At 39.1% G+C, this 26,555-nt stretch overlaps 1 protein-coding gene across 7 annotated transcripts in view; it reads left to right on the top strand.

The window, feature by feature from the left end:
- Window positions 1-26,555, top strand: part of PDE4D (phosphodiesterase 4D) — a 1,495,323-nt gene that overhangs the window by 912,351 nt on the left and 556,417 nt on the right. The window contains exon 1 of one of the 7 annotated variants that reach the window (XM_067031005.1): window positions 12,463-13,696. The exons of the other annotated variants lie outside the window; for them this stretch is intronic. Coding sequence (XP_066887106.1) covers window positions 13,650-13,696 — 47 coding nt within the window. The 5' untranslated portion in view covers window positions 12,463-13,649. Of the gene's footprint in view, window positions 1-12,462; window positions 13,697-26,555 lie in introns of those variants that run through there. 7 annotated transcript variants of the gene reach the window in all.

Here is a 26,555-nt window from a genome sequence, read left to right as displayed (position 1 = left end):
AAAATGTGAGAAACCATAAGCTTCCCTCTTCTAACTTGGTCACCTATTGAGAAGTGCCCTGGATTATAATCAGTGTTTCATGTTGAACTCTCTCGGGGAGGATGCCTTTGGTGCAAGTTTGGAGCTGCTAACTCAATGGCTTATCATAAACAAATAAGGAAGATATATTGTCTTATAACATGAAATTCCAAGATAGAGCATTCCAAGGATGGTTTTTTTGTTTTTGTTTTATTTATTTAGTTATTTTTCAGGGATGGGAATTAAGAGGCTCAGGCACATCACCCAGGTTCTGCTTGCCTTCTTAGCATGTTGTCTTTTTGCTCAGACTGACTCTCCTAATTATCACAAGATCATGGCCCCAGCCAGGCACAAGGTCCAAAGGTAGAAAATGAACCCTTTCAGGGCTTCCCTGGTGGCGCAGTGGTTGAGAATCTGCCTGCCGATTCAGGGGACACGGGTTCGTGCCCCGGTCCGGGAAGATCCCACGTGCCGTGGAGCAGCTGGGCCCGTGAGCCATGGCCGCTGAGCCTGCGCGTCCGGAGCCTGTGCTCCGCAATGGGAGAGGCCACGGCAGTGAGAGGCCCGTGTACCACCCCCCATCCCCCAAAAAAAAAGATTAAAAAAAGAAGAAAATGAACCCTTTCTTCTTTCTCCTTCTCTTTTTAAGAAACGCTTCTCCCAGAAGTCATCTCAGCTGACTTCCTTTTATATCTCTTTGGCCAAGTTTGGTCTTAGGACATAAAGGAATTACTGGCCAGAAAATGGGATTAGACTGTTCAGGATTTACCCCTGAACTGGGCAGGGTGTCACCTTCTCTGAGTACTTAAGCTGCCTCAAAAAGTAAATTCCCACAAAAAAGTTGGGTTTCTGCCAGCAAGGAAGAGGGAGGGTGGATGTTGAGTGGTTGACCAGCGATGGTAAAGGAACCATGGTGTTAATCACATGGTAACAAATGTTAAAACCGAAGTTTCAACAAAGGCAGTGAGGTACAATAGCCACATCCCAAAGTGTGGTGCCCGTCCTAAATTCCAAGTTTCAAAATAGGTGGCCAAGAGTCAGTTGCATGACATTTGGGCCACTTACACCAGGGCCCTTAACTCAGATCAAGGCAATAACAGAGTTCAGAGAGGGGAAAGGAAGTGTATCTTATGAAAAGCTATTATTCATTTTTTATAGAAAGAGATAACTGGGTGGTGCTATGAGCCCTACCCTCTCTTCCCTCAAAGGGGGCTGCAGTCATCTCATTCACATCAAGCCCAGAAAAAGAGGATCCGATGGTGGGAATTTTTCCCATGGACTGGGTGTGCACCGCATGTGAGAGAGAGCTGGCCCTGAGCCAAAAGGCACTTGGACTTCAACAGCAAGGGTTTGGGTTTATAAGGATTGGATCCCTAGAAAACCGTGGGCTTGGTGGGGGGCTGATGAACCAGCAGCACTCTGAACACAAGCTCTTCCTGGGTCCTAGGAGTTGTCGCCAGAGGGACCAGCGGGGATGTGGCTGATGAACCCACAAAAGTGCCCACGAGACAGAGGCAGCTTTCAACATCTGCCAGGTCCCCAGTGCAAGATGCCATCTTATGACAGTGCCAGTTCAAAAAAAAAAAATCTTCTCCTTCCTTTCGTCACCTCTCTCCATGCTCTCCGGCCCCAGAGTAGTCAGTACCAATAGCTGTGAAGTCGGGCTAGCAAGGAGGGAGCAGATAAACCTTACCGCTTCCTTACCCACTTACCCTGTTGCAAGCAGCTAGTCTGCAGTGGGTCCAGCTGGGAGCTGGAAGATGTGAGTTAAATCAAGTTTGGAGTTTCAGATTACAGTTTGGAAGGGACATTCTATTTTTATTTTTATTTATCTATTTTTAAATATTTATTTATTTATTTGGCTGTGTCGGGTCTTAGTTGCAGCACACGGGATCTTCATTGCGCCTCACAGGCTCTTTGTTGTGGCATGTGGGCTTCTCTCCAGTTGTGGAGTGCAAGCTCCAGAGAGCGCAGGCTCAGTAGTTGTGGCACACGAGCTTAGTTGCCCTGCAGCGTGTGAGATCTTAGTTCCCCGACCAGGGATCGAACCTGCATCCCCTGCATCGGAAGGTGGATTCCTAACCACTGGACCACCAGGGAAATCCCTGGAAGGGACATTCTAATATCTGAACAGCATCTGAGTTGATGGTTTAAAGAGAATATAAAGTTCTCTGTTGCCTGAGATTGCCCAGAAAAGTGACAAGACTTTCTCCATAAATAAAACTTAAAGGGGTAGTGAGAAACCAAAATAAAATGTGTTTTTAATACATATCACATGTCCTTAATTTTCAATGACTTTGTTATAATATTAATACTCTTTAAAAATGTTTTTTTTACTATCCTGACAATACCACATCACATTTGTATCTCTAGTTGCGTGTTTCTCCTTTCAATCGTCCTCTAATATTTGAAAGGAAAATTATTTACACAGTCCAGCAAATATTCTGATTTTTAAAACACCTATGTGCCAGTGGAAGAATCTCAAAGAAAATCTGTGTTAAAGGTGTAAGAAGCAGTAAGTCATTGTGAAAAACAAGGGAAATGGGAAAGTTAGTATTAATGGTAGTGCCCTTCTATCCCACTCCACTGCCTTTCACTTGCCCTTGTCTTTATTCTCCTCTTCTTCCTTTCAGACTCCTTAGGACTGGGAGTTTAGAATTGTCACTTGCTCACAAAAGGTACAGCCCATGAGGAGAAGTCACCAGGGATTCTGGGTTGCAACAATGGCTTGATTCTTCTCCTTCAGGAACAAAAATATTCCAACCCTTGACACACTATGGTAGCCTCATCCAAATGGCCTGTGCCTCTAATCAGTGGGTATTTGTTGGGTAGAAGGAGAAAGGTGAGGAGTTTATTCATTAACTTTGTTCCTGATTCCAGGGCCACTTCCATTCTTCTAAAAATAAAGCAGGCATTTCAAAAATCATGGAAGCTTGCTGAGAATCCTGGTAACAAAGGATCAGAATCTCATCTACCTGTTCCATCAGCAATCTAAAGGGGAAGGGTCAGTGAGAAGAGTGGAGAAATCCTCAAAGTAAACTTACTGTTTGATCAGCTTTGCTACTTTATTTTGTGGAAAAATGTAAAGTTCTGTTGTGTCTTTATCCATTTTACAAACCTCAGAACTAAAAACGGCTGATGAAACCATGTTACATTTCACATTGACTTCTTCCCTAGTCATATGACGTGCTTCCCGTAGAGAAAAGAATACGCTAAATGGCTAGGCAGTTAGATCACATATTAGTATTTTTCTTTTTCATTCAGTTTTGGACATGGTGTTTATGTTTGCCTGTTTGTATCTGTTAAGTGAGCTGTGCAGTCTGTAGTGATGTTTTTAGGGGTAGAGTATGCCAATTAGAGAGAGAGGCAGGCTAGTTGATAGTTTCAAGTGCCCAGTATTATGGATTCTCCTCCAAGTCAGAACATTAAAAAACACAGCAGAGCAGAAGGTATTAAGTGCTAGGTGATGGAGGAGTTATCTGTCTACAATAGGCAACTAGGATTTAGTAATTAGCCTTGAATTTATTTTGCACTCAAATGCAGAGTGTTTTAATTATATCAAAATGACTTTAAAACAATTATTCTAAAATATTGACTTCTGGTTTCAATGTTTTAATATTTTAAAACTGTTAAATGATTATTTTAAAATAATCATATGAATGCCCTTTTTTCTCCCTTCAAAGGAATTATGCCTTTCAAGTACTAAATTCTCTTCCTCCATAAAGCTAATAAAAATCACACTATTTTCCCCCTTCCTTAATCTCTCTCTCTCTCTTTCTGTCTTTTGCCTCCTTATCTGAAACAAATTAACATTCAGTGAATAAAATGATGAAAGGGGTTTGAGAAAAATAAGAAGCTAATATTTTGACTGGAAGTGTAATAGATGTCGGTCAGAGAAAAGGGATGCTCTCTCCAGAATCCCTGCGTGTGGATGTAGATGTAGATACATTAATTGTTAATTCCTATGTGTGTGCGTGTGTGTGTGTGTGTGTGTGTGTGTGTGTGTTTTAATTTAAGCCCCTTGATTAACCATCAATTCATTGTCAAGCTAATTCACTTGGCTAATTCAGTATTACAATATAGCCTTAATTTTAAATTGCTTTATTTTGGTGGGGAGGTAAAGGATTTATGAATAGCAACATACAATTTCTTATATGGTGACTCATCTAGTCAAGATTTCGATTGCAAGAAAAAGAAACTGACTTAGACTAGCTTCTGTGAAAAAGGAGGGAATATAGTTACTGGAAAGATACAGAAAATCACGGAAACAAAATGGAACTTGGTCTTGCTGGATTTGTAAAACTCAAGAATTGAGGCAACTCCTCTTTCTGTGGCTATATAATATTCCATTTCTGTTTGTCTCTGTGTTTCAGCTCTTTGCCTGCTTCTATCTATAATTGCTACAATTTCCTTAGTCATTAGTTTGCACTTGACCCAAAATGCCTTCAGCCCCTAAGTCCACATAACATTTTGGTTCAAGCTCATCTGGAACTGATTAGATTCCCTATTTTCTTATGACCATTCACATTCCAAATATACAATATTAATGTTTTCTATCCAGTGAATGAATCAGGTGCCAGTGGGTCAAGTTTTCATACCTATTGCAGTCAGGTTTTATAAGGGTAATAAGGGTGTAGGTAAGGAAAGCTCTTTAGAAACAGCTGTAGGCAGCTGTTTCAAAAATAATCATGTTTGGTATAGTGATTGATTCATTTATGATAATTATTCACTCAACAAATATTTCACTGAGCACTTATTATGCACCAGACACTATTCTAGGCACTGGGGATACCACAGGGACAAAATCAGCCAAAAAATTCCCAGTGCCCTGATGGAATTTCTCTTCTTATGATGATCATTAGCCCTCTGTTTCAAAGGTAACTGAAAAAAAATAATGGAGTAGCAATGTCCTTATGCAGTAAATATGTGTTGAAATAACAATACATATGTATGTGTCTTTATATGTATATGTAATATCTATATTATAAATATATACATATAATTTGTAAATATCATAATCATAATTTCTTTTACTTAGTTAACTGTCAATGGTGGGTGAGTGGGAGCGTGTGTGTGTATTGGAAGCAGCAACTGAGGTCTTTGAATTTTAAATGACATGTGATTTGCAGATTTTGATGAAGCTTCGTTTAACTTCCTATGAAAATGGCTATGAAGATATACCCTCCCAAAATTACAATTAAAAAAGCCCTTAAACACAGAACCAAGAGTGATTCATTGCCATAATATTAAAGAAACAATAAATTAGATTGAAAATATAAATGGTAGACCATCCATCCTATTCCATTTTAAAAGTAGGTAAAAATAATTTCTTGGATTTACCTGGACCAGAAAACATATATACTGTATATTGGGTTGGCCAAAAAGGTTTGTTCGTGTTTTTCTGTAAGTTGTTACGGAAAAACCCAAATGAACGTTTTTGGCCAACCCAATACTACTACTATAGTAGGTACGTAACTACCTTAAGTTTTTTGAAAGAAATATACCAGCAGATACAAAGTAGGATCAGAATTAAGGAGTTAGGAAGTCTTCAAGTTTGCAGATACTTACATATTTGAGCTGGAGTAAAATAAACACATCCTGTTTTCAAGATGTGTGATCAGATATTTCATTTTGCAAGTAGATATAGCTTTAATGTCAATGGTTCCAACTCTGAATAAGTACTGCTTCTGGCCCCAGTTACAGTGTTTGTATGGACGTGGTAAAAGAATAAATCAGTTATTCGTTTCTCTTTTTAAGACTTGATATTGATTTAGCTAATGATGTTAGTGCAATGTTTGAATTCTTGAATATATATTTTGAATTTAACTGTTCGGTTTTGAGGTTTGACGTTAGATATTTCAAGTCTACCAGAGATTCTATCTGACAAATATTAGAAACTTGGGTTTGATATTCCAATACATTGATATTAACTATAAATGACTATTCTTCCTTAATAAATACTAGGTATATTTTTCTCTTCATTGGTGTCTCAATTATGCAAATAATACATGGAAATATTCTCATTAAGAAGATTAATCAATTCAAAAATATGTAAAGTAAGAGGTGAAAATCCTTTTTTTTTTTTTTTTTTTTTTTTTTGCGATATGCGGGCCTCTCACTGCTGTGGCCTCTCCTGTTGCAGAGCACAGGCTCCGGACGCGCAGGCTCAGCGGCCATGGCTCACGGGCCCAGCCGCTCCGCAGCATGTGGGATCTTCCCAGACTGGGGCACGAACCTGTGTCCCCTGCATTGGCAGGTGGACTCTCAACCACTGCACCACCAGGGAAGCCCTGAAAATCCTTTGTTAATGAGGCCTACTTTTACTTCCTTATCTCAGAGGTGGTTAATTTGTCAGTAGTTTGGTATATATCCTTCTAGATCTTTTCCTCTACATTGGCATAAATATATATTTATATGCATATTTAAATTTATATTAAAAATATCAGGCTGCAAACCTGAGGGTTGTTTTTTTTTCACCTACCAATATTTCAGATATTTTTTCCAAGTCATTCTTAGAAATCTTTACTATCCCAGAAACATGGGTATATATTGAAGCTGGGCCTTATCTTATTACATGAGAAATATTTTTACTCCTTTAACTTTCTGAAACAAATATAATACAAAGCTTTTAGAAAAGTTTAAGATAGAAATGAAATATAATTCCCTTTCAGAAGGGACTTCCAATACTGTCTCATTGGTTTTTGTTTCCATTTTTTTTTTCCATTTTAATTTAAGTAAATTGCAGACCATGTGAAGGATCTACATTTTCTAATGATTGAATTAAAAGTATATGTGACAACATTTAAGGAGCTCTCTTCATGTTACAAAGTATTTTCTATAATTTACCCCAGAAATTTAAAAATTATAATAACCTATAAGTTTGCTATTATTTCTGTTACAATAAGGAAACTAAGCTTCACAGAGTTTTAGTGAGTTGTTCAAAATTATACAAAAAGTGAAAGGCAGAACCTGAAATTAAGGGCTTACATCTTGAGACAGTAAGAAAGAATACAAATTCGACTTTTTCTTCTTCAGACTTGCTGTAGATATTTTTCCACATTTGATTTTTGAGTAATCAATAGTAAGTGCTTTCTTTGTATCCTAGCGTTAGTTATTCCAACACTTCTACTTTCAAAGATTTTAAAAGTGGAATTTAGCAAGCTTTCTAAATATCCCAATTATGAAATGTATTGTGTTTGATGGTATGAGAATTTTGTTCTGTAAATGTGTTTATTTATCATTTAAGATGAGAAGATTTAAGTTTAGACTATATGATCCAAAACGACTTGTTATATTAGCTATAATCATGAAAATTTCCATCTGTTGGTTTTAGGTGATCAAAATGGGTGTTTAATGAATTTCTTTTTCACTTTTCTGTTGGTGGTTGTATTTTTGGTCATAAGAACGTGTAGAAATTGAATGAACTAGCAACTTGCTGAAACATGACCCAGTACCCTGATTCTTAGCGGTTGAAACCATGGCTTCATAAAGAGCTCCTCTTATTTTAGTTATAAAGGTGCTGAACAGTGTGCCTTCAGGCTTTGCGAGAATTTGCCAGAAGTGGGAAGTCATCGCTATCAACGTGGTCATTAGTTAACGTTTGTTTATTGAGTGCCAGCAACGTTTTTGGTGTTATAAATATACAGAGAAAGACACTGTTGGGATTGGGATTGGTTTTCTGCAGCAGTGGGAGAGAGGATTTGGTCTTGAATGTTCTTTTCCTACTCGGAGGTAGGGGTGGGGAATGTGCAGTCATCTTGGGTCTCGTTCTGTGTACTGGGATGCCACTCTCACCTGTTTATTAATTGATGATCTATATAATACATAGGACAAAAATATGTGCATTTACACACACATGCACATGCATAAGCAAAAAGTACACATAAATTTCATTTTTGTTAGACAATTTAAAAAATATTTTGCTTTTCTGGCTTTTGGTGAAAAAGTCATATCCCCCAAGATATCCAAGTGACTGTATCTTCTATTTATAACATACTCATACTGCTAATATGCAGTTAAACGTGTTAAAATTATGCAGAGGTATTTGTATATATAAATATTTTTATACAAAAGTTAACCAGCCCCTTGAAAGAATGGGAAGCTTCTCTAAAATATCTGAAATGACAGTTAGGATTCCTAGAAGATTAATCATAGAATACCTTTTAGACCCTTGTCCATATCTAAACCTACAGGGGTTTTAATTTTATTTCACCCAAGTTACTTAAGAGGCAGTCATTGATAGTAGCTATTGGTTATAGCAAAATGTGATGGTGACTGAAAGATAGACCTTAACACTTGAAATTAAAATCTCATTCTGAAAGTGAAACTCGGGAAAATCAATGACTTAAGTCATTACATCAGATAAGTGACTGTCAGATAAGTGACTAAAGAGTTTTAGGAAACACACAAGGTTTGGACTAGGGTGTGTTTTTATTATGCTATGCTTATGTTAGCATAAAGATATAACTTAATCATTTGTATTAAACTCATTGTGCAATTGAAGGGGTTTGAAGAGAATGGAGTCCTGAAACTGACAATACAGGGATAAGACTTTGCCTAGAAAGTGTTAATTTTGTATCCCTACTCTTATGTTTTTGTGAACATTTTTTAAAGAACTCCCCTTTTCGAACCAAACCTAGATGTAAAACAGGTAAAAGCAGAGGGGCTCTGGTTAAAACAGTACAAGGTAGTTGGCCTTCCCTTTGCCCTGAGTTGGCTTGAGGCAACTTTGCAAAACCACAGGACTCCCAGGAATTTAGTTTGAACACCATCACCCTTGGGAGCAAAACCCCCTAGCCATGGCAGAAAGAGACTTTAATTATAGGAAAAGGGCATGGGGACACTGGTTAGTTAATTCTTCTCTGACTTTGAGTACAGTAAACAGTCTTTCATGAAAATGTTAGAGTATTCAGTTTGCTCCGAGTTTGTAGTTTACTCTTTATCAATAAAATGGCATCCTGTTGTTAAATTTTTTTCTTGTATCAGTCTCCTGTGAGGATAGTTAATGTGAGTCCATCCTTGAAAGACCGAATACTCTTGAGCTTATCTTGGGATTAAAATTTTAAAAAGGAGAGGATGACTAGCCTTGGTGTTGTTAGAGCTGAGCCTACACCATGGCTGTAGGAAGTTTGCGCCAATCTATGGTGTCCTGCTAATAATTAGAGCTCCTTTATTTTTTAAATTAATTAATTTTTTTTTTTTTTTTTTTTTTTTTTTTTTTTTTTTTTTTGTGTGTGTGTGTGTGTGTGGTACACGGGCCTCTCACTGCTGTGGCCTCTCCCGTTGCGGAGCACAGGCTCCGGACGCGCAGGCTCAGCGGCCATGGCGCAGGGGCCCAGCCGCTCCGCGGCATGTGGGATCTTCCCGCACTGGGGTACGAACCCGTGTCCCCTGCATCGGCAGGCGAACTATCAACCACTGCGCCACCAGGGAAGCCCCAGAGCTCCTTTATTGATTGAAATGATGGGGCTGGGATCTGCCATAAAAGTAATTTTTTATGCTTACTCCTATATTTCTTAGAAGTTCCATGAAAAGATGATTACCTTTTAGTAGAAAAAACAGATTTGTATTACCCTAGTCCATCAACATTATTCATCTTTGAGAACTTTTTTTTCAAATTACCAACCTAATAGTTCTGCCCAAATGTTGTTTCATGAAGACCACACATTTGTGAAATATTAAATAAGTCTTGTGAAGTATCAGTTTGTAAAATAGTGGTCATAACTCTGAAGACCCTGTTTCTAACATGCATGAAATAAGAATGCTGGAAATCAGCTATTTCTATTCTCTAAGCAAGCCCATTCTTTTATATATGTTTGTTGCCTTGAGTTTTCAAAATACTCAGTTTAGGATTGTTTATTAATGTGTAGTCTTGGTTCCCTGAACTGTGAAGTAAATTACGTTTTTTTCTTTGTTGTCCCTCAGGCAGAAATTTGGCTTTTCAACTATTTATCATAGCTTCTCAGTTGTGTGTCCTTTCGTTCTAATTTGTTATACCTTATTCTAGACAGTTGCATCTATAAAAATAGAAATAAAAAGCCAAGAAAAGTTTACTTTAAAAATATTCAGTTGAAATCTCCTCTTAGTTTACATGTATTTTAAGTTTACATTTCCTCTAGTAAGCCGATGACTAAATTATTTACATTTTAAAAATTTTTTAAGTGATTTATTATATCATTGCCCACAAATGGAAACATAGCTAACAAGTAATGAATGTTGAACTGTGTGGTAATTGAGAGAGATTCAGAGATATTTTTGGTATTATTTCACCCATGGGTATCACTTTGGCATACAAACAGAGTAGAATGAAGTAAAAAATAAGGAAATTTCAAGTAAATACATGTTTATTACAAGGGAAAATAAATTTCTATCTCATTAAAAAAAAATCTTGTATATGCTACTTTCCATGGAGACCTACTCTTTTATGTAGTGTGAGCACTAACTATTGGTTTTGAAATAGGTTAATATCCATCATCCTATCATCATCGTCATCATCGAAGAACACTAACCTGTCAAATAATCATCAAATAATCTGAATTTTCTTCCACATCTACTACTAACATGATGTGTGATGATGAACAAATACTACCATTTTGGAAATTCATCTCCAAAGTTGTCATAATAAATGTCCTACTCTCCTCAGCATGGTTCTGTGAGGCTAAAATAATACCTGTAAAAATAAACTTTTAGAAAGCATAGCACTAATGCAAGATGGTATTCTTATGTACAGAGGCACCGAAATATAGTAGTAATGCAGGCAGGCTTTGGAGACAGACTTTCTTGGTTCAAATTGTGACTCTTACTAGATATTTGACCTTGAGCAAGCTGCTTAATCCTAGAGCACCACAATTTCCTCATCTGTAGATCAGGGCTAATAATAATCCATTCCTGATAGTGTTGTTGTGAGGATTAAATGAGATAATAATGTATAGCACTTAGTACAGAGGCTGGGACATTGTAAGTGATCCTTGCTCTTAAATAATAATATTTAAATATCTCATGTAATATCAAATTTTGAAATACTCAGTGATGCTTGGTTCAAGCATTCATAGCTTGTTAAAAACAATTCAGACTGAAGTCTTTTGGTTCAGATCACAAATGACTTTATGGAAGAGATTTATTCCCTTCAGCCAAAGGAATTCATGAGGACACTGCCTAGGCTACAGGGAATCCCAGGAAATATTCTCAAATTCCTTTTCAGCTGTGTTACCATCTTTTTGAACCAACAAGTTCAAATTGCTTTTAAATGAATCACTCATTTCTTCCTCTGGCCAGGAATACTTTCATTAGGATTATTGTTTGATCAAAATGAAAACTCCCCAAATCATGGCAGTTTTCACGACCAAATTTCTTTATACCTGGTTTTGAATTTGTGGGAAATGCCACGCCCCACTCCCCCCCCGCCCCCCGACAGCTCTGTGTAATGTTTTCTGCTATGACAGGGCCTCACTGGGGAAATCCTAGCTGAAGATAATAGCATGATATATTAAATGTTGCCAGCATTCCATTTAATAATAAGCAATTGCATAATAGGCTTTTTAAATACCTAAGTAAAAAGTGATACATTAATATTGAGTACACTGCTACTGTAAAGTCCATTCTCCTCCTGATTTCCAACCAACACCATTTAACTGCCAACCTACTATTACAAGAGTTTACTATTTTATTCTTGCTCTAAAATGGCATCAACAGCGATGGGGTGCTTTCAGGGGATTGTTGAACAGATTTTTTTGCAACAAAGGGGGAAGCTTGAGGAAATGCAAAACAGCCACTGTAGGCATGGCAAGGCTTTATCTCAGCACGCCTCAAATCCACACACCCCTTAATCAAACAAGCAGCTTTATGGCATGCGCAATTGCAACTGAAATATAACCGACTTCCGCAGAACTGGCTTCCAGAGGATTTCCTGTCCAAAAATGACCGTGTGGTCATCTGTAGCTAAATGGTTTCAGACCGTCAAGTCAGCAAGGCACCCCCTCCCCAGCATTTGTGTATTTTAAAAACAAGAGAGTCGAAGTGACCATACCCTGTCATTTGCAAATTCTCTCTCTGGACTTCTTTGATTTCCTTTCTTTTCATTGGGTAAAACGGGGGAAAACAAAACCCAGCCAACAAAACCCCTCCCTCCTTAATATCTGTTTGTTCAAGGTGTCATTTCCCTGGGAGGTTATTTACAGGTTCCTCGCTGCTTAGCTTGTCTTGCTTGGTGATCACTGACTGAAAGAAGAAATCTGCTTTTTTGGAGCGAGCTGTGCCTTTAACCCCTTTGGTCGGCTCTTCCTTGGAGGCGAGCGAGGCGCGCTGCAGTGTCTGGGAACCCACCTAGAGGGCCCCCTTGACGCCAGCACATCCCCTGTCGGGCAGCAGCCTCTGCAGCCAAGCGGGCTGCTGCAGAGTTAATGTACAGTACCACGGAGCCTGCAAGTGTCCTGAGCTGTTCAGAGCCGCCGGCAGGCACAGCCCAGGGCAGACGAGGCGGCTGCGACGATTCCAAAGGTTCTGCTGGAAATTCGGCGCTGGGGGACCCCAGTAGGAGCCTGTTGCCATTGTGTTTTAAAAGCATGCAAGGTCTGTATAGCTCGGGCGTGAGAATCTTTCAGAAGCTGTCAGAGCATCTGAGTAAATGACACCTACTGGGAAATTGAATTGGGGGTAAAAAGAGAGAAAAAAAGAGAAGAGAAAGACAGCGGGGGAAGAAATTCTTAGACAACGTCTGACTTGCAGCTGTGAAAATTCATTTTCTTTCCCAGGCAAAATATGAAAAGCCCTCACATGGGTTTGATAACAACAAATTAGAGGGGTTTCTGCAGGGAAAGAATCAATAGCTTAGTCATTTGACTGAAAGAGAGCAGACAGCCTTATTAAGGGGTTAGGCAGCAGAAATGAATGTCCTCCTGACAGCACCTTCTGAAGTCATGATGGGAGCTCATGGTGATCCTGTCCTGCAAAGCAGAAATTGCTCCTTGCCTTCCTACTTTTGCAGTTGAAAACCAGCAATTCTGAGATTGGGGAGAGAAGTTGGCTTTTGGTTATACATGGTCGCTAGCCCCTCTGCCCAGGTCTTTGTCCGACACGTCTCAGTCTCAGAAGGCAGCACTGCGTTAAAGTGACCACACATGAATATGTGCCTAAGAAAGAAGAAAAAGCAGTATTCATTTCTAAAGGACAGCATGGCAAAGGAACCTGAAGTTTCCCATTTCCCTTCTAACACTTCTTTAACAAGGATGACAAGAAACTGTCTTTTGACTCCTTTCTTCCCACATTCCAGAGTCCTTCCTGCAAGGATGCATTAATTTCCACTCTAGGCAGTTGGATTTTACTGGGACAATATTTGCCACCATTTAGGATTAGCGAATGAACTGGTTATTTTAGTGTGTTGACTAACTAGTGGAACCTAAATGGGTGGACCGATACCTGCAGTACTCTGTGATGTTTCTTTCTTCAAACCCTGGAAGGGCTTTTGTTGTTGCTCCTTGTTTTTTTTTGTGGGGGGTGATTTTTGGGAATTCAGTACTTGTTGCAATAACTGCCCATGATAGCCGCTCAAACAGGAGAGTTGGAATTCATCTTTGAAAATCACTACATGTAACATACGAGACAAGGAAAATATTAATGACAGAAGATCTGCCAACATGATGCATGTGAATAATTTCCCCTTTAGAAGGCATTCCTGGATATGGTGAGTAATTGATAATCCCCTTCAGTTGGTAATAATCAGAATTATAAAATTCCATGACAGGTGCCAGAGGTGGGTTTGTCTTGAAAAAGAATATTGGTCTCAAGTGAGGATGAAAAGTAAAACATGTTTAAAACCAAATGCTGTCTGAGAAAGTAATGGTTATGCAAAAACAAATTTCTTGTTAATATAAAAGCATCCCAAATAAGAAGTCAGGTATGAGGGCATTGACAATTGCTAACTGATTTCATTGAGAGACAAAAATGAACCGAAAAAAGCAGCCACAGCAACTTTGAGAATGGCAACTGTTTAATAAGTAAAAGAAAAAGGGAGGTTTGGGATTTGACTTCTGCTCTTTTGTCTTCTTTTATTTGAAAATTCCCTGGGGAAGGACAGATATGCATTTCTGACATCTCATGCCAGTTTGCTTGGCCTTAGATCTTTGTAAATTTCCAAAAGAAGGTTAAGGGAAAACTTAGAGTGTTGAGTCAGTTTTAAAATGACATTAAGATGTGTTGGTGCCTCACACTAAAGGAATATTTTAACTATTCAAGAAATATTTCTACCAGAATGAACCAATTTCATAGAATTCTAACAGATGAATCATGAGGTGCTCATACTCTCACAGAACTTGCTTAGTGCACTGATATTTGGTCATGTATTAAGGTTCAGTGTAATGAATTAAGGTCCCTGGGCATGTGACATCATGTACCATTTCTTGTTAGAGTTTATGACTAGACATTTATAGGAACTAGTTGCTGAGGGCAGCATAAGGGGAAAGCTCACTATTTAAAAATTGCCTGTTTCACCACACCTTTAGGGTTGACGGGATTCAATTTCTCATAGCAGAAACTTTGTGAATGCATGATAAAGGCACAGTTTAAGGTTTTGTGGCTATGAACATGGTTTGGTTTGGATACTGCAATGTATCTCATTTTGAAAGTATATTTCTCAGGTATATTTTTTGGCTGGCCTTAGGATAAGTGATACACATCAAATACAGGTTTCTGAGGGTTTTCTAGTTGCTTTTATGGCAGTGTCTCAGATGAAAATGTCCTGATATCTTGAGGCTCCACCAAAATCCCCTACTGATTTATGACAGACATTTTAGCTTGTTAGCTGAAAATCAGTTACAGAGAAGGGTGAGTGACCTCCTCGGTCACTGGGCAGGTACTCATTTTCTATCAATATCAGATACATCCAGAATCGACACTGTGGCGTATCTTCCTTCTCTGCCGCCCAGGGCCACTGTCCCCAGTGTTGTCTAATGTGCTTGGGAGGGAGTCTGGGTGACATGCCTGCAAACCTCAGTGGCCCACTTCCAAGTGCATCATCAGAGTTCCCGACTCAGGGGGAGCTTTGGTGCCATCGCTTTGCTGGACTTGATGGTGAGGGTCAGGCATCAGCAGTGAGGTCTTTGTCATTCTTACCGATACAGTCACATAAATAGTCTTAAACCCTAAGATTAAAAGGTTCTGGAAACAGTCCCTGGCACATAGTAGGTATTTGTCAATTTTTTTTTTTCATCGATTTCTTATGCCTTCCTTCAAGGTTAATTTTGTACCTGTTAAGATTTGTTTAGGGGAAAAAATTACCATTCTCATTTCTACAAAGTGTACTTTGCTATAGAGCAACAGTTTTTGTTCTGCCTAAGCCTTGCTGTTTGGGTCTATGTGTTTATGTTACAATAGGAAGGATGCAAGGTACTCTTTGAATGCCTAGCATTATAACCACCTTTTATTTTGTTGTTGTTGCATTTACCTCACCTCTGCTTTTGACTAGAAAGAAATGAGCTCTTCAACTCTATAGTTTTTGAAAGAATGCAAATGTGCTTATTCATGCTCCTCTAGATCTGTAACATATATGTTTGAAAGCTTTAAGGAGAAGTTGAGAGCCCTGGTGGTTTTCTTTTGTGCCTGAAGCTAGGTAACCCTTCATACATTTCAGTGCATGACGTGCCAATTTGTTGGTATTGTGGCCAGACAGATCCACGGTGGAATGTGAGTGTTCTGTGTATCTATTCTTGCCTGGGCCCTTTAGAAGGATTCATTAATAAGATGTTAAACTCAAAGGAAGAAGGCGGTGGCTTTTTCCACTTGACCCAATTAATGTTGTTCTCAACTTCCTTGATTGTTGTTTCTTTCTTATTTATAACCTCACCTTTCAATACTATGGTAAGAGATTCTAGGTGTTCATTGACAGAAAACCTTCTTTCCCTCTGTCCTACTGTAAGAGTCCCCCACTGGATTGGATTCCATGCTCATGAATGATCCCACTAAGAAAAAAGGATTTGCCAAGTTGCTCTCCTTTGCATCTCCAAAGTCTCTCTTTCCTCATTCTCACATGCAGGTCTTTTTTTTTTTCCCCACAAAGTGGGTAGATCAGAAGTTGGCAGCAGCTCAATGCCAAGGAGTAATAAACATTTTAAAGGAGATGTGTGCTTCGGGTTTCACAAGCTAATCTCTAAGAAGGCTTTAAACCCTTTGGATAGGCAGGGTACAGAGGTGCACACTTATTTCTCTTCTGCTTTTTAAAGGAGCAAGAAGGAGGGAAAGTTGAGATGCAGGAGAACCATGAGGAGTCTTCAAAAGTTCATCAGAGGTAATGGTTCCAATAGAAGCTTAGGTGTAGAGTTCCTACTGTATCTCTCATCCTCCAGCCCTGGGGCTAGTTTGTTGATAATTGAGCAATAGTATGGCAGATTCATCGTTTAATGGTTCCAAGTTACAGTTAATAAGTGGTCTTTTACTTGTCTTAATAGAACACTACCCTTTGAGAGCTAAAAGAGTCGTAAGAAGAATGTGCTTTCCCTGTTGAAAGCTACGTTAGAAAAAATTTGCTGGAGGATTTTATTGCGAAGGCTTCTTTCCATTACACTTTTCAACCTTTTTACTGCCAAGCCAAACAAAGATAAGGGTTCACCTCACTAGGTAAATAAGTACCACATAGCCCTTATTTTTTATCCTGGCTACTTGTGAGAATATAGTGGTAGCCTGGCAATTCAGGAATGGGTCTTGCATGGTTGGAAGAAGGGAAATGCAAGTCACCTTTGTAGGAATTTAAAATTCATCTTGTAGCTATTAGGGCGACTCTTTAGAAGCATCATGACATGCAATCATTATGCAGGGATCTAATAAGAGGGACATAACATAGTGTGCCTAGCATGTGTTTGCAGCTTTTTGCCTTACTTAAAATATATAACAACTTTGTATAATCCGATTTATAAAAACTCTGTAATTTCATGCCAGAAATGCCAGGGCCATGTTGCATGCAATTGAATTTGACATTTATAAAATTTAGGAGGGCATTTTATTGAAATACTTGGGCATCCTTTTTTATGATGGACTCCAAGGACTCAGAGAGAGGACTGTGGGAGATAGAAGCCAAAGGCCCCTGCTAGGGCAGACTGTCCTGTGCTGCTCTCTGTGGGCTCCTCTGAGGAAACCTGAGCAAGATTTGGGACTAGTGATTGTGGATGGTGATTAACTATTTCGCTTATTTGACACTTAGGATTTAACTTTTTAAAGCTCACACGTTTAAATACTTTTACCAAACTCTCTTTGTGATGCTGAGAGGTCACTTCCATCAAGAGGCAAAATGGGGTGATTATAGCACTTTGACTCAACACTGAGGCTGCTTTTTCCCTTTTCTAGACCCCCACATCCTTTCATTGGATTTGCCCTTTCCTGGTTCCTAATAAGATTTAATCTAGCAAGTCAGAATTTGGTTGTTCCTCTGTAAACCAAGGGTTCAACTCACATACCAACCTGTTTTTTTTTTTTTTTCTTTGACCTAATTCCTTTATGGAATGAAGCATGATATAGATATATCAATGATATTGTATATAGACAACACACATATAATTTCAACAGCAAATCCAGTGAGATCAGAGAAAGGCAAGATGGCCTGCTTCTTAATGAAAGGATAGTCCTTCTTATCTAGCTTGTTAGAGTCTCATCTTTTCAGTTTTTCTTCTCTTTATATGTCAAGACTACAGGAACTCAACCAGAATTGCATTTTTCAGAGTTTATGTTTTGGCCTGTACATATAATATTCTCACTTGTCTTATGAGAGTTTTAGTGGGTGGGAGAAGTGTTGCGTTCCATGACTGTATGCTTTGAAGGACAAAATGTATTAAGTCTCATGCAAGATAACAGAGCTCTGCTCATTTTGGTCTACCTAAATTTCTGCCCGTGTCTGCTTGTCTTCTAATGACATTTCAGGTCATGGCTGACCTTGTTTTAGTAGCATCTCTTCCTCTGAGTGACAGAACTACCCAGAAATTCCAGTATGCAAATATCAAACTCTCAGCTTGATTCTGAATTCCTGTTATGGCCATATACAATTTGTTTGTAAACACTTATGGCCAGTAAAGTTTAGGTAGAGCTCATAATTACACAAGCTCATCTTGTTCACAGATCCCTGGGGCTCAATAGCAAAGTCAGCCACTGTTTAAGGTATAAGTTCAGGTTAAGATATAATACAGCAAATATTTTCTTTTAGATGAAATATTCATCCTATTAAACATATAATTTTTCTCTTGGGTTGCTATTTTACTGTCTTTTAGTGCCCCTAGCTATAGTCTCCTTAATTTCTGTTAGCAATACCTTATCATTTAAACATGAAAATGAAAATTCATTTTTTACATTTTTAAAAAAGTTTGATTAAGGTATGCTATGACGGAGGAGGAAAGTTGCTATCAGTAATATCAGTGTGCCCACAACTTATGAAAATTAAATATAACTTTCAGTTGCAGCAGACTTTCTACTGTAGTAACATAGTTTGTGTACTTTAAACTGCTGATAGGTTACATCCTCACTGGGCTAAGTGGGTGGCCCAAGACAGGGAAGTGTCAGACAATCCCTACAAAAGGAAGAAAGGGAGAAAATATTCTCCATCGTATGAAAATGATTAGCTGTGGATTTGGGATGTTTTTGCTTCTATTAAATTCTTCACTTTCCACCACCTTGTTTCTGCACTCACTTTAGCTGACTGTTACTAAGTTACTTCCACTAATGCTGAGGTATCCAGGTTCCAAGGAAAACAGGCAAGTAAGGGAAAAAAGGAAGACAGTTCAGAATTCTAAGAGGAAGATCCCAAGGAGGGAACTTAACAACCAGTTTCCCACTTGCCTCAGGCTAGAAGTTTCTTTCTTTCTTTTTTGAAAAATAGCTGCACTTTACCCCTTCCCCCTACGCCTTCAGTCGCACCCCACAGACATTCATGCTCACAAATATCCTGGCTAGCTATAGAATCATCCCACTATTTTTTTTTTTACAATAGCTCCAAAGTGTTGCCAGGCCAAAGTTAACTTCTATAACTATTTACCCCTTGATGGACTATTAGATGGTGTTTCTAGTTGTTACAGAAGTACCAGACTATAAACATACCCAAGACAACATATTTCAACTGGCGATTATATTGTGTCAAATTTGGGGATATATATTCGGTTTCAAAGATGGATAATCCAGATTCTATATGTTAGGCTATTGGCTGGAGAAAAACAAAACAAAACAAAAACCCTCCAGGTTTCTAACTCTAATTCTGGTGTTACTGCTTTGTGTGACCTTGTGAAAGCTCTCAGAGCTCTTTACCTGTTGAAAACAATTCAGTGGATATTTACCTGCTTCATTTTGAAGAGTAGACCATTGAAGGAACTCTCATAGCACATTGGTAAGAATCACTTATTAGACTGCTAAACATGACATGCTAAAGTCTTTCGGGTGAATTTCTTAAATATAGGTAACAAATATAACTTATGTGTATTTCGTGGAAGAGATCAACGCTGATTGAACCCAGGCCACATGTTTTCACATAAACGACATCCTTTAATGACAATGGTAACTTTCAGAGGTGAGTCTTATTTGAACCCCTATTTGCAGGTGAGGAAAGTAATGCTCATACAGGGTAAAAAACTTGCTCAAGGTCTCATGTCTATTACTTCGGAAAGCTGACCCACTGAAACCAGGTCTAGCCTCATTTTAAAACCCAGTGTCTTTTGATTCACCGTATCATTCTGTGGCAGACGCCTTAGCATTTGGTCTGTGGACCTTCTGGAAAATAGATTAGCAGTAAGACCAGAGAAAATAAGCAGATTCCCTGTTAGTTAGCAAGTTGGGGAAGTACACGGGGTGCCTAGTGAATGTCAAAGGGTTTCCCTGAGAAACTCTTCCTGTTCATGTTAGGACTATGACCTGTACTTCAGCCATGTCAGCAGATCTTTTTGTGTTTTCTCGAAATTTTATAGGGAATTCGAAGTGACCCCTGTTCCTGGGACCACTCTGGCCTATGAGTTTTTTTTTTTTTTTTTCTGTGAATTAGGGAAAGGTGCTTCTTTGGGTGGATACACTTCAGGCAGATGAATTGAAAATGCAGACAGTGGCGCTTGGTGAATGGACAGAGCCTCTGCGCAAAGCAAGAGGCACCCCTTCCTCTGTGCACAGCCTCAACCAACAGAGCAGAGATGAACTCAGCCTCACTCACCGAGCTCTTGGGCAGTGATCACACTGCACAGCCCTGGCCCTCCTTTGACCTAGGTTCCACCCCTACCTCAAAGGCAGTTGTGACAGTCAGATGAGAGTGCTTTGCTGCCAATAAAAATCATACAAGGTTTGGGTTTTGCTTTCATCATAATTACTTTCTTCCCAATATTCTAATTACAGGTCTTTAGAATTTTTTTTTTATTTTGCACAGGTAAAGAGTATTAACATTTTCTACAATCAGAGCTGATGCGAAACAACCAAAGAAACATTTTAATCACAAAATAGCCTAATACCCGAGCTGCTGAAAAATGCCATTCTTAGTGAATTGGATTAGAACACGTGGATTAGAACATGCTGATTTATTTATGCATAGGGGATGCCCAGATAAATATGATAACTAACAGTCCTGCCCTAAAGATACTCATAGACTAGTGTGGAGAACATCCACAGAAATGAATGATCACAGAACAGTGGGGAACATGTTAATACAGGAATATACAAAATGTTATGGGAGTTTAAAGGAAGACGCACCTTCCTTTAAACTGGTTGGTCTAATACCTTAAAGAAGTCTAGAGATGAGGGACTAAAAGTATATCTGATGGATTTGAGAGTTAGTAATTATTGGCAACACGTTGGAGAGTGGTTGAAGCGGGGGCGTTATACTTAGGGGGTTATAAAAGCACAGAAGAGTAGTGTACACTCCTTTCAAAATTTTGGACAAGAAGGACAGAAAGAGGAGAGAAGAGGGAAAAAAGGGGAGGAAGACCCAGTAGTAGTGAAGAACACCAGGTAATTTTAAGGGTCTGGAGCACGTCCCAAAGGAAGTATCCAGATATAGGCCCCGGACAACGCGTGAAGGACACGACTTCCTCCAAGATAGGAAGGAGGTGTGGAAGGACAGAGGCAGATCATGTAGAGATTAGGGAGGTAGAAGGGGAACTTGAGGCAGTTTGGTCTCATGCCCTCTGTTTTCTTTGGAAGGTAGAATTCAAGATCAAGATCAGATCTCCGAGGGAGGACCGTGGAGAGGCAGGTGGAAGAGCTGAGTCAGGTTATGGGACAGTTTCTGTGGGCATTGCAAAGGCTACTGAAGGGGGAAGTGTCAGAGGGTGCAGTGAGTTGGAAAGAGTCAGTGATGCTGAACGCATATATAGAGTCAATGAAGAATATTTTACTCTGCTTTTTTTGTTTGTTTGTTTTGTTTTGTTTTGTTTGCAGTACGCGGGCCTCTCACTGCTGTGGCCTCTCCCGTTGCGGAGCACAGGCTCCGGACGCGCAGGCTCAGCGGCCATGGCTCACGGGCACGTGGGATCTTCCCGGACCGGGGCACGAACCCGTGTCCCCTGCATCGGCAGGCGGACCTTCAACCACTGCGCCACCAGGGAAGCCCTTTACTCTGCTTTTAAAATTACTCACACAAAGTATTATGTCAAGAAAATGGACAGCGATGTGACAGAAATGAAACAATCCTTAACTACTAAATTAGGAACTGTTTTGTAATTACAGTTTCTCCTGTTGATTGTGCTTTAGGGTTTCCAAAGAATGCAGAATTGATTTTATCTTTGTTGTCTTCTCCTTGGTAGTGTGGAAGTTGTTTTATGAACATGTTAATTAGACTGTACTTCCAGTCTCATGACCTGGTTTGGGAAATGTGAGATTTCCTAAGCTGCAGGGAAATAACTCTGAGGTGACAAACAGAAGTTCTAAGATTTTTGCCTTGAGTTTTACCTTCAAATGAATAAAAATCACAGTGAGACGAGAAGGCAAAATGATTCAACTTTGCTCACTTTTTAATGGGCGCCTACCTTTCAGTAGTTTATGTTGTAATGTCACAAATCCATATATATGTAACCTGCTTTTACAAAGATGTCTTCAAAATCCTTCTGAAGTTGACTGAAAGCAACAAAACATCATATGACTTTAACCAGAACTGGTGTAACCTAATTTAAATATTTATAAATTTAAATTCTCTTTTATGTTTGCATGATACCTCAGGGGGAAAAATGACAAACATAAGGTGTAAATTAAGGGAACATTTAAAATAGCCTTATAATTTTTTTAGACCATAATTATAAACCCTATTGTGTACCATGCGTTTGGGAGATATTACAAATTCCTTTTATCTCTTCTAATCACTAGAACGTTCTCCCAGGTCAGCAGAGCTTCCTCTTTAATATCCTTGGCGTCCAGTGCTCATGATTACTTTGTACAGGGCTTTCTGTCTGGGAATTCTGCTTCAGCTCCAAAGCTCTAAATAAGGTCCTGAGCAGTCCTAGTCACTTGTAAGGAAACTTCCTTCTGCCCTCCTTTTTAGTCCTCATGTTTTTCTTCTTAAATCTGAAGATGAGGAGGTGTGCAACTAAATGATCGCTGTGGTGCTATAAAAATACCTACAGTTCTAAAGATTACCTTATCAATTTACTCATTTCTGGCTTGTTTAGGCATAACTGTCCTTCAGTTAAAGGGAATGCTGAGGGCTTCCCTGGTGGCGCAGTGGTTGAGAATCCGCCTGCCGATGCAGGGGACACGGGTTCGTGACCCGGTCCGGGAAGATCCCACGTGCCGCGGAGCGGCTGGGCCCGTGAACCATGGCCGTTGAGCCGGTGCATCCGGAGCCTGTGCTCCGCAACGGGAGAGGCCACAACAGTGAGAGGCCCGCATACCACAAAAAAAAAAAAAAAAAAAGGGAATGCTGAGAAATAATACATTGATCCACAAGCTACTCCGGGGGCTGAACTCTGATGCTTCTCTGAAGTATTTGGCCCTTCCTGTAGACAACTCAGCCTCTCAGCCTTAGGTATTTAGCTTAATTCCTTCTACATGCAACTTTATTTTTTAATTAATTTATTTTTTTTAATACATCTTTATTGGAGTATAATTGCTTCACACAGGGAGATCAGCTCAGTGCTTTGCTACACACAACTTTAAATAGCAGCTTTGTTCATGGGTAAGATGGCAATTTTATGCTCATTAGGGCTGATATCACCAGTAATTGAGAAAAGGTATCTCACATACCATTTATGTGTCCCTTATATCTTCCCAACTCTTCTCTGGGTCAAAAGTCTGAAGCTTATCCTTGTTCATCCAGCCTCCATCTAGTCTAAGGAAGTAACATGGGGTGAAGTTCTCAATATCAGATCCGTCGTTGTTGGGTTGCTTTGTGTATGTGTGTTTGCTTAGTACATTTACAACAAATAATTGGCAACATTATGGAGAGGCCCTTGATGTCTTAGAGAAGAAACTTTAGCAAGTTGATAATGGGCAAATTGATAAGACCCCAGGATTACTGAGAGTGGTGGAAGAGACCTCTTGTAAGGCATAAAGTATGGCATTGGAGTCTTGGCAGTTTGATTTCTAAAAGAAGAAAATATTTGTGGAAAAATCCCATTTTTGAGAAAGTAATCCAGGCAAGTTTGATTTCTGAGAGAAGTGAAATGTTCTGGTGGATCAAGATGTCACCATTCTAAAGATTGGCCACGTTTGGCCTTCCTGCACATGTTGCTTCCAGGAACTTCCTGTGACCAAGCTAACCTGTGAGACTTCACAGTAACAAATGACATTCCGTTCTCTTCATGAGAGTAGCCACCTAGACCACTTTGTTCTACTTTCTATCCTCAGCTCCGGCACATTGCTACACCCACAGGTACTCTATAAATTTTTCCTCAGTTAATGAGTACGTGCAAAAAAACAATGAATAACAAACGGTTGTATGGCTGGGTATTATTTACTTCAATAACCTTTTGCATTATTCAAATAATGTTACTGTGCCATGTTTTGAGATGAAGCGAAGGAACTTATGCTATTAAAATAATAAAGATAATAATATATATCACATTTGAGAGGTTATTAATGCCAAGTATAGACTAAACTTTCTCTATATATTATCTCATCTAATCCTCCCCAAAATCCATGACAAGGGTGTGTTATCTACTTCTTAATGTGTGTAACCTTGGGTAAATTATCTAACCTCTCTTTGTGTTTCAGTTTTCCCACTAGTTAAATAGGGGTAATCAATAGTGCTCACTTCTTTAGGTGGCCTGAAGATTAAATGAGAACACCTGTCACTCAGTTAAGCAACCAATAAATGCTGGCTGTTGTTATCATGCAGATTAGGAGAGTAGGCTGTGAAAGGTTAACCAGGTTGCCAAGGGCAGTCTAGATGTCTAGTGGCAGGCCCCTTCCAACCTAGGCTGTAGATCCTTTGGAAGACTAAACTGCTTCTTTTGTAGCATATTCTTGGAACCTTACAGCATGTACCAGAGACAAAACCTTGGGTTGAGTTTGAATTATGGGGAATAATGCATTTCTTCTCGTCTCTCTAACCTCAACAAGAATCACCAACCCTTAGAAAACTTCTAGAAATTTCCATAAAAATTTTCATCTTGAACATACATAATTCCCACACATCTTGGTTTCTGATCCTCAGGACAGTTTAACCGAGTTTGCAGAAGCACCCATCTGCTGAATTGTGTTTATCTACAAAATCGAAATGCTATTGTTCCAGATCACCTCTGTATCTAAAATACTCCTTATTTCTTTAATACCAATAACCAGTTCATTCACTTTTATGTACAGGAATCTTTCTTTCCTTGAAGATGTCTATGTTTTCTCTTTCTGGCAAGACAATATTGGGTAAGTTAATCTGCAGCCAGTCCATATCTTTATTTATAACATATGTCCTTTTCTTCATTTATAACACTTATATTACATTTTAATTATTTTTTGACAATACATGATACAGTTCTCAGACATGGCCCAGCCTCCATGTATGGCTCTTATCTCCTTTTTTCATACATCTTACGCTGTCACCCTAGGCTCTAAAACAGTTGGCCCCTTCATATCTCTTCTTTTGCCTAGAGAGTGTATTGGCTCTGTGTTGTAGTTGTACACCACAGAGCATGGGCCCTGCTCACCTGGCCTCTGCCTTTCTTGTCTAATGCATATGCGTCAGCTTCTGTTAGTATTAATGTTTCTTCCCTTCTTATTCCACTATACATATCCTTGTATATACTCTTAAACATATCCATCTTTAAGACTTTTCTTCTCAAATTATGAGGCATTTATTTTATTATTATTATTAACATCTTTATTGGAGTGTAATTCCTTTACAATGGTGTGCTAGTTTCTGCTTTAAAACAAAGTGAATCAGCTATACATATACATATGTTCCCATATCTCTTCCCTCTTGAGTCTCCCTCCCTCCCACCCTTACTTTCCCACCCCTCTAGGGGGTCACAAAGCACAGAGCTGATCTCCCTGTGCTATGCGGCTGCTTCCCACTAGCTATCTATTCTACTACATTTGGTAGTGTATATACGTCCATGCCACTCACTCACTTTGTCACAGCTTACCCTTCCCCTTCCCCACATCCTCAAGTCCATTTTCTAGTAGGTCTGTGTCTCCATTCCCGTCTTACCCCTAGGTTCTTCATGACATTTTTTTTTTCTTAGATTCCATATATATGTGTTAGCATATGGTATTTGTTTCTCTCTTTCCGACTTACTTCACTCTGTATGACAGACTCTAGGTCCATCCACCTCACTACAAATAACTCAATTTTGTTTCTTTTTATGGCTGAGTAATATTCCATTGTATATATGTGCCACATCTTCTTTATCCATTCATCCGATGATGGACACTTAGGTTGCTTCCATCTCCTGGCTATTGTAAATAGAGCTGCAATGAACATTGTGGTACATGACTCTTTTTGAATTATGGTTTTCTCAGGGTATATGTATATGCCCAGTAGTGGGATTGCTGGGTCATATGGTAGTTCTATTTTTAGTTTTTTTAAGGAACCTGCATACTGTTCTCCATAGTGGCTGTGTCAATTTAAATTCCCACCAGCAGTGCAAGAGTTCCCTTTTCTCCACACCCTCTCCAGCATTTATTGTTTCTAGATTTTTTGATGATGGCCTTTCTGACCAGTGTGAGATGATATCTCATTGTAGTTTTGATTTGCATTTCTCTAATGATTAATGATGTTGAGCATTCTTTCACGTATTTGTTGGCAATCTGTATATCTTCCTTGTAGAAATGTCTATTTAGGGCTTCTGCCCATTTTTGGATTGGGTTGTTTGTTTTTTTGATATTGAGCTGCATGAGCTGCTTGTAAATTTTGGAGATTAATCCTTTGTCAGTTGTTTCATTTGCAAATATTATCTCCCATTCTGAGGGTTGTCTTTTGGTCTTATTTATGGTATCCTTTGCTGTGCAAATGCTTTGAAGTTTCATTAGGTCCTATTTGTTTATTTTTGTTTTTATTTCCATTTCTCTAGGAGATGGGTCAAAAAGGATCGTGCTGGGATTTATGTCATAGAGTGTTCTGTCTATTTTTTCCTCGAAGAGTTGGATAGTTTCTGGCCTTACATTTAGGTCTT

This window comes from Kogia breviceps, chromosome 4 (genome assembly GCF_026419965.1).
Source record: "Kogia breviceps isolate mKogBre1 chromosome 4, mKogBre1 haplotype 1, whole genome shotgun sequence".
Taxonomy (NCBI): Eukaryota; Metazoa; Chordata; class Mammalia; order Artiodactyla; family Physeteridae; genus Kogia; species Kogia breviceps.
Note: the sequence above shows the minus strand (reverse complement) of the source record. Positions and strands in the feature narration are given on the sequence as shown.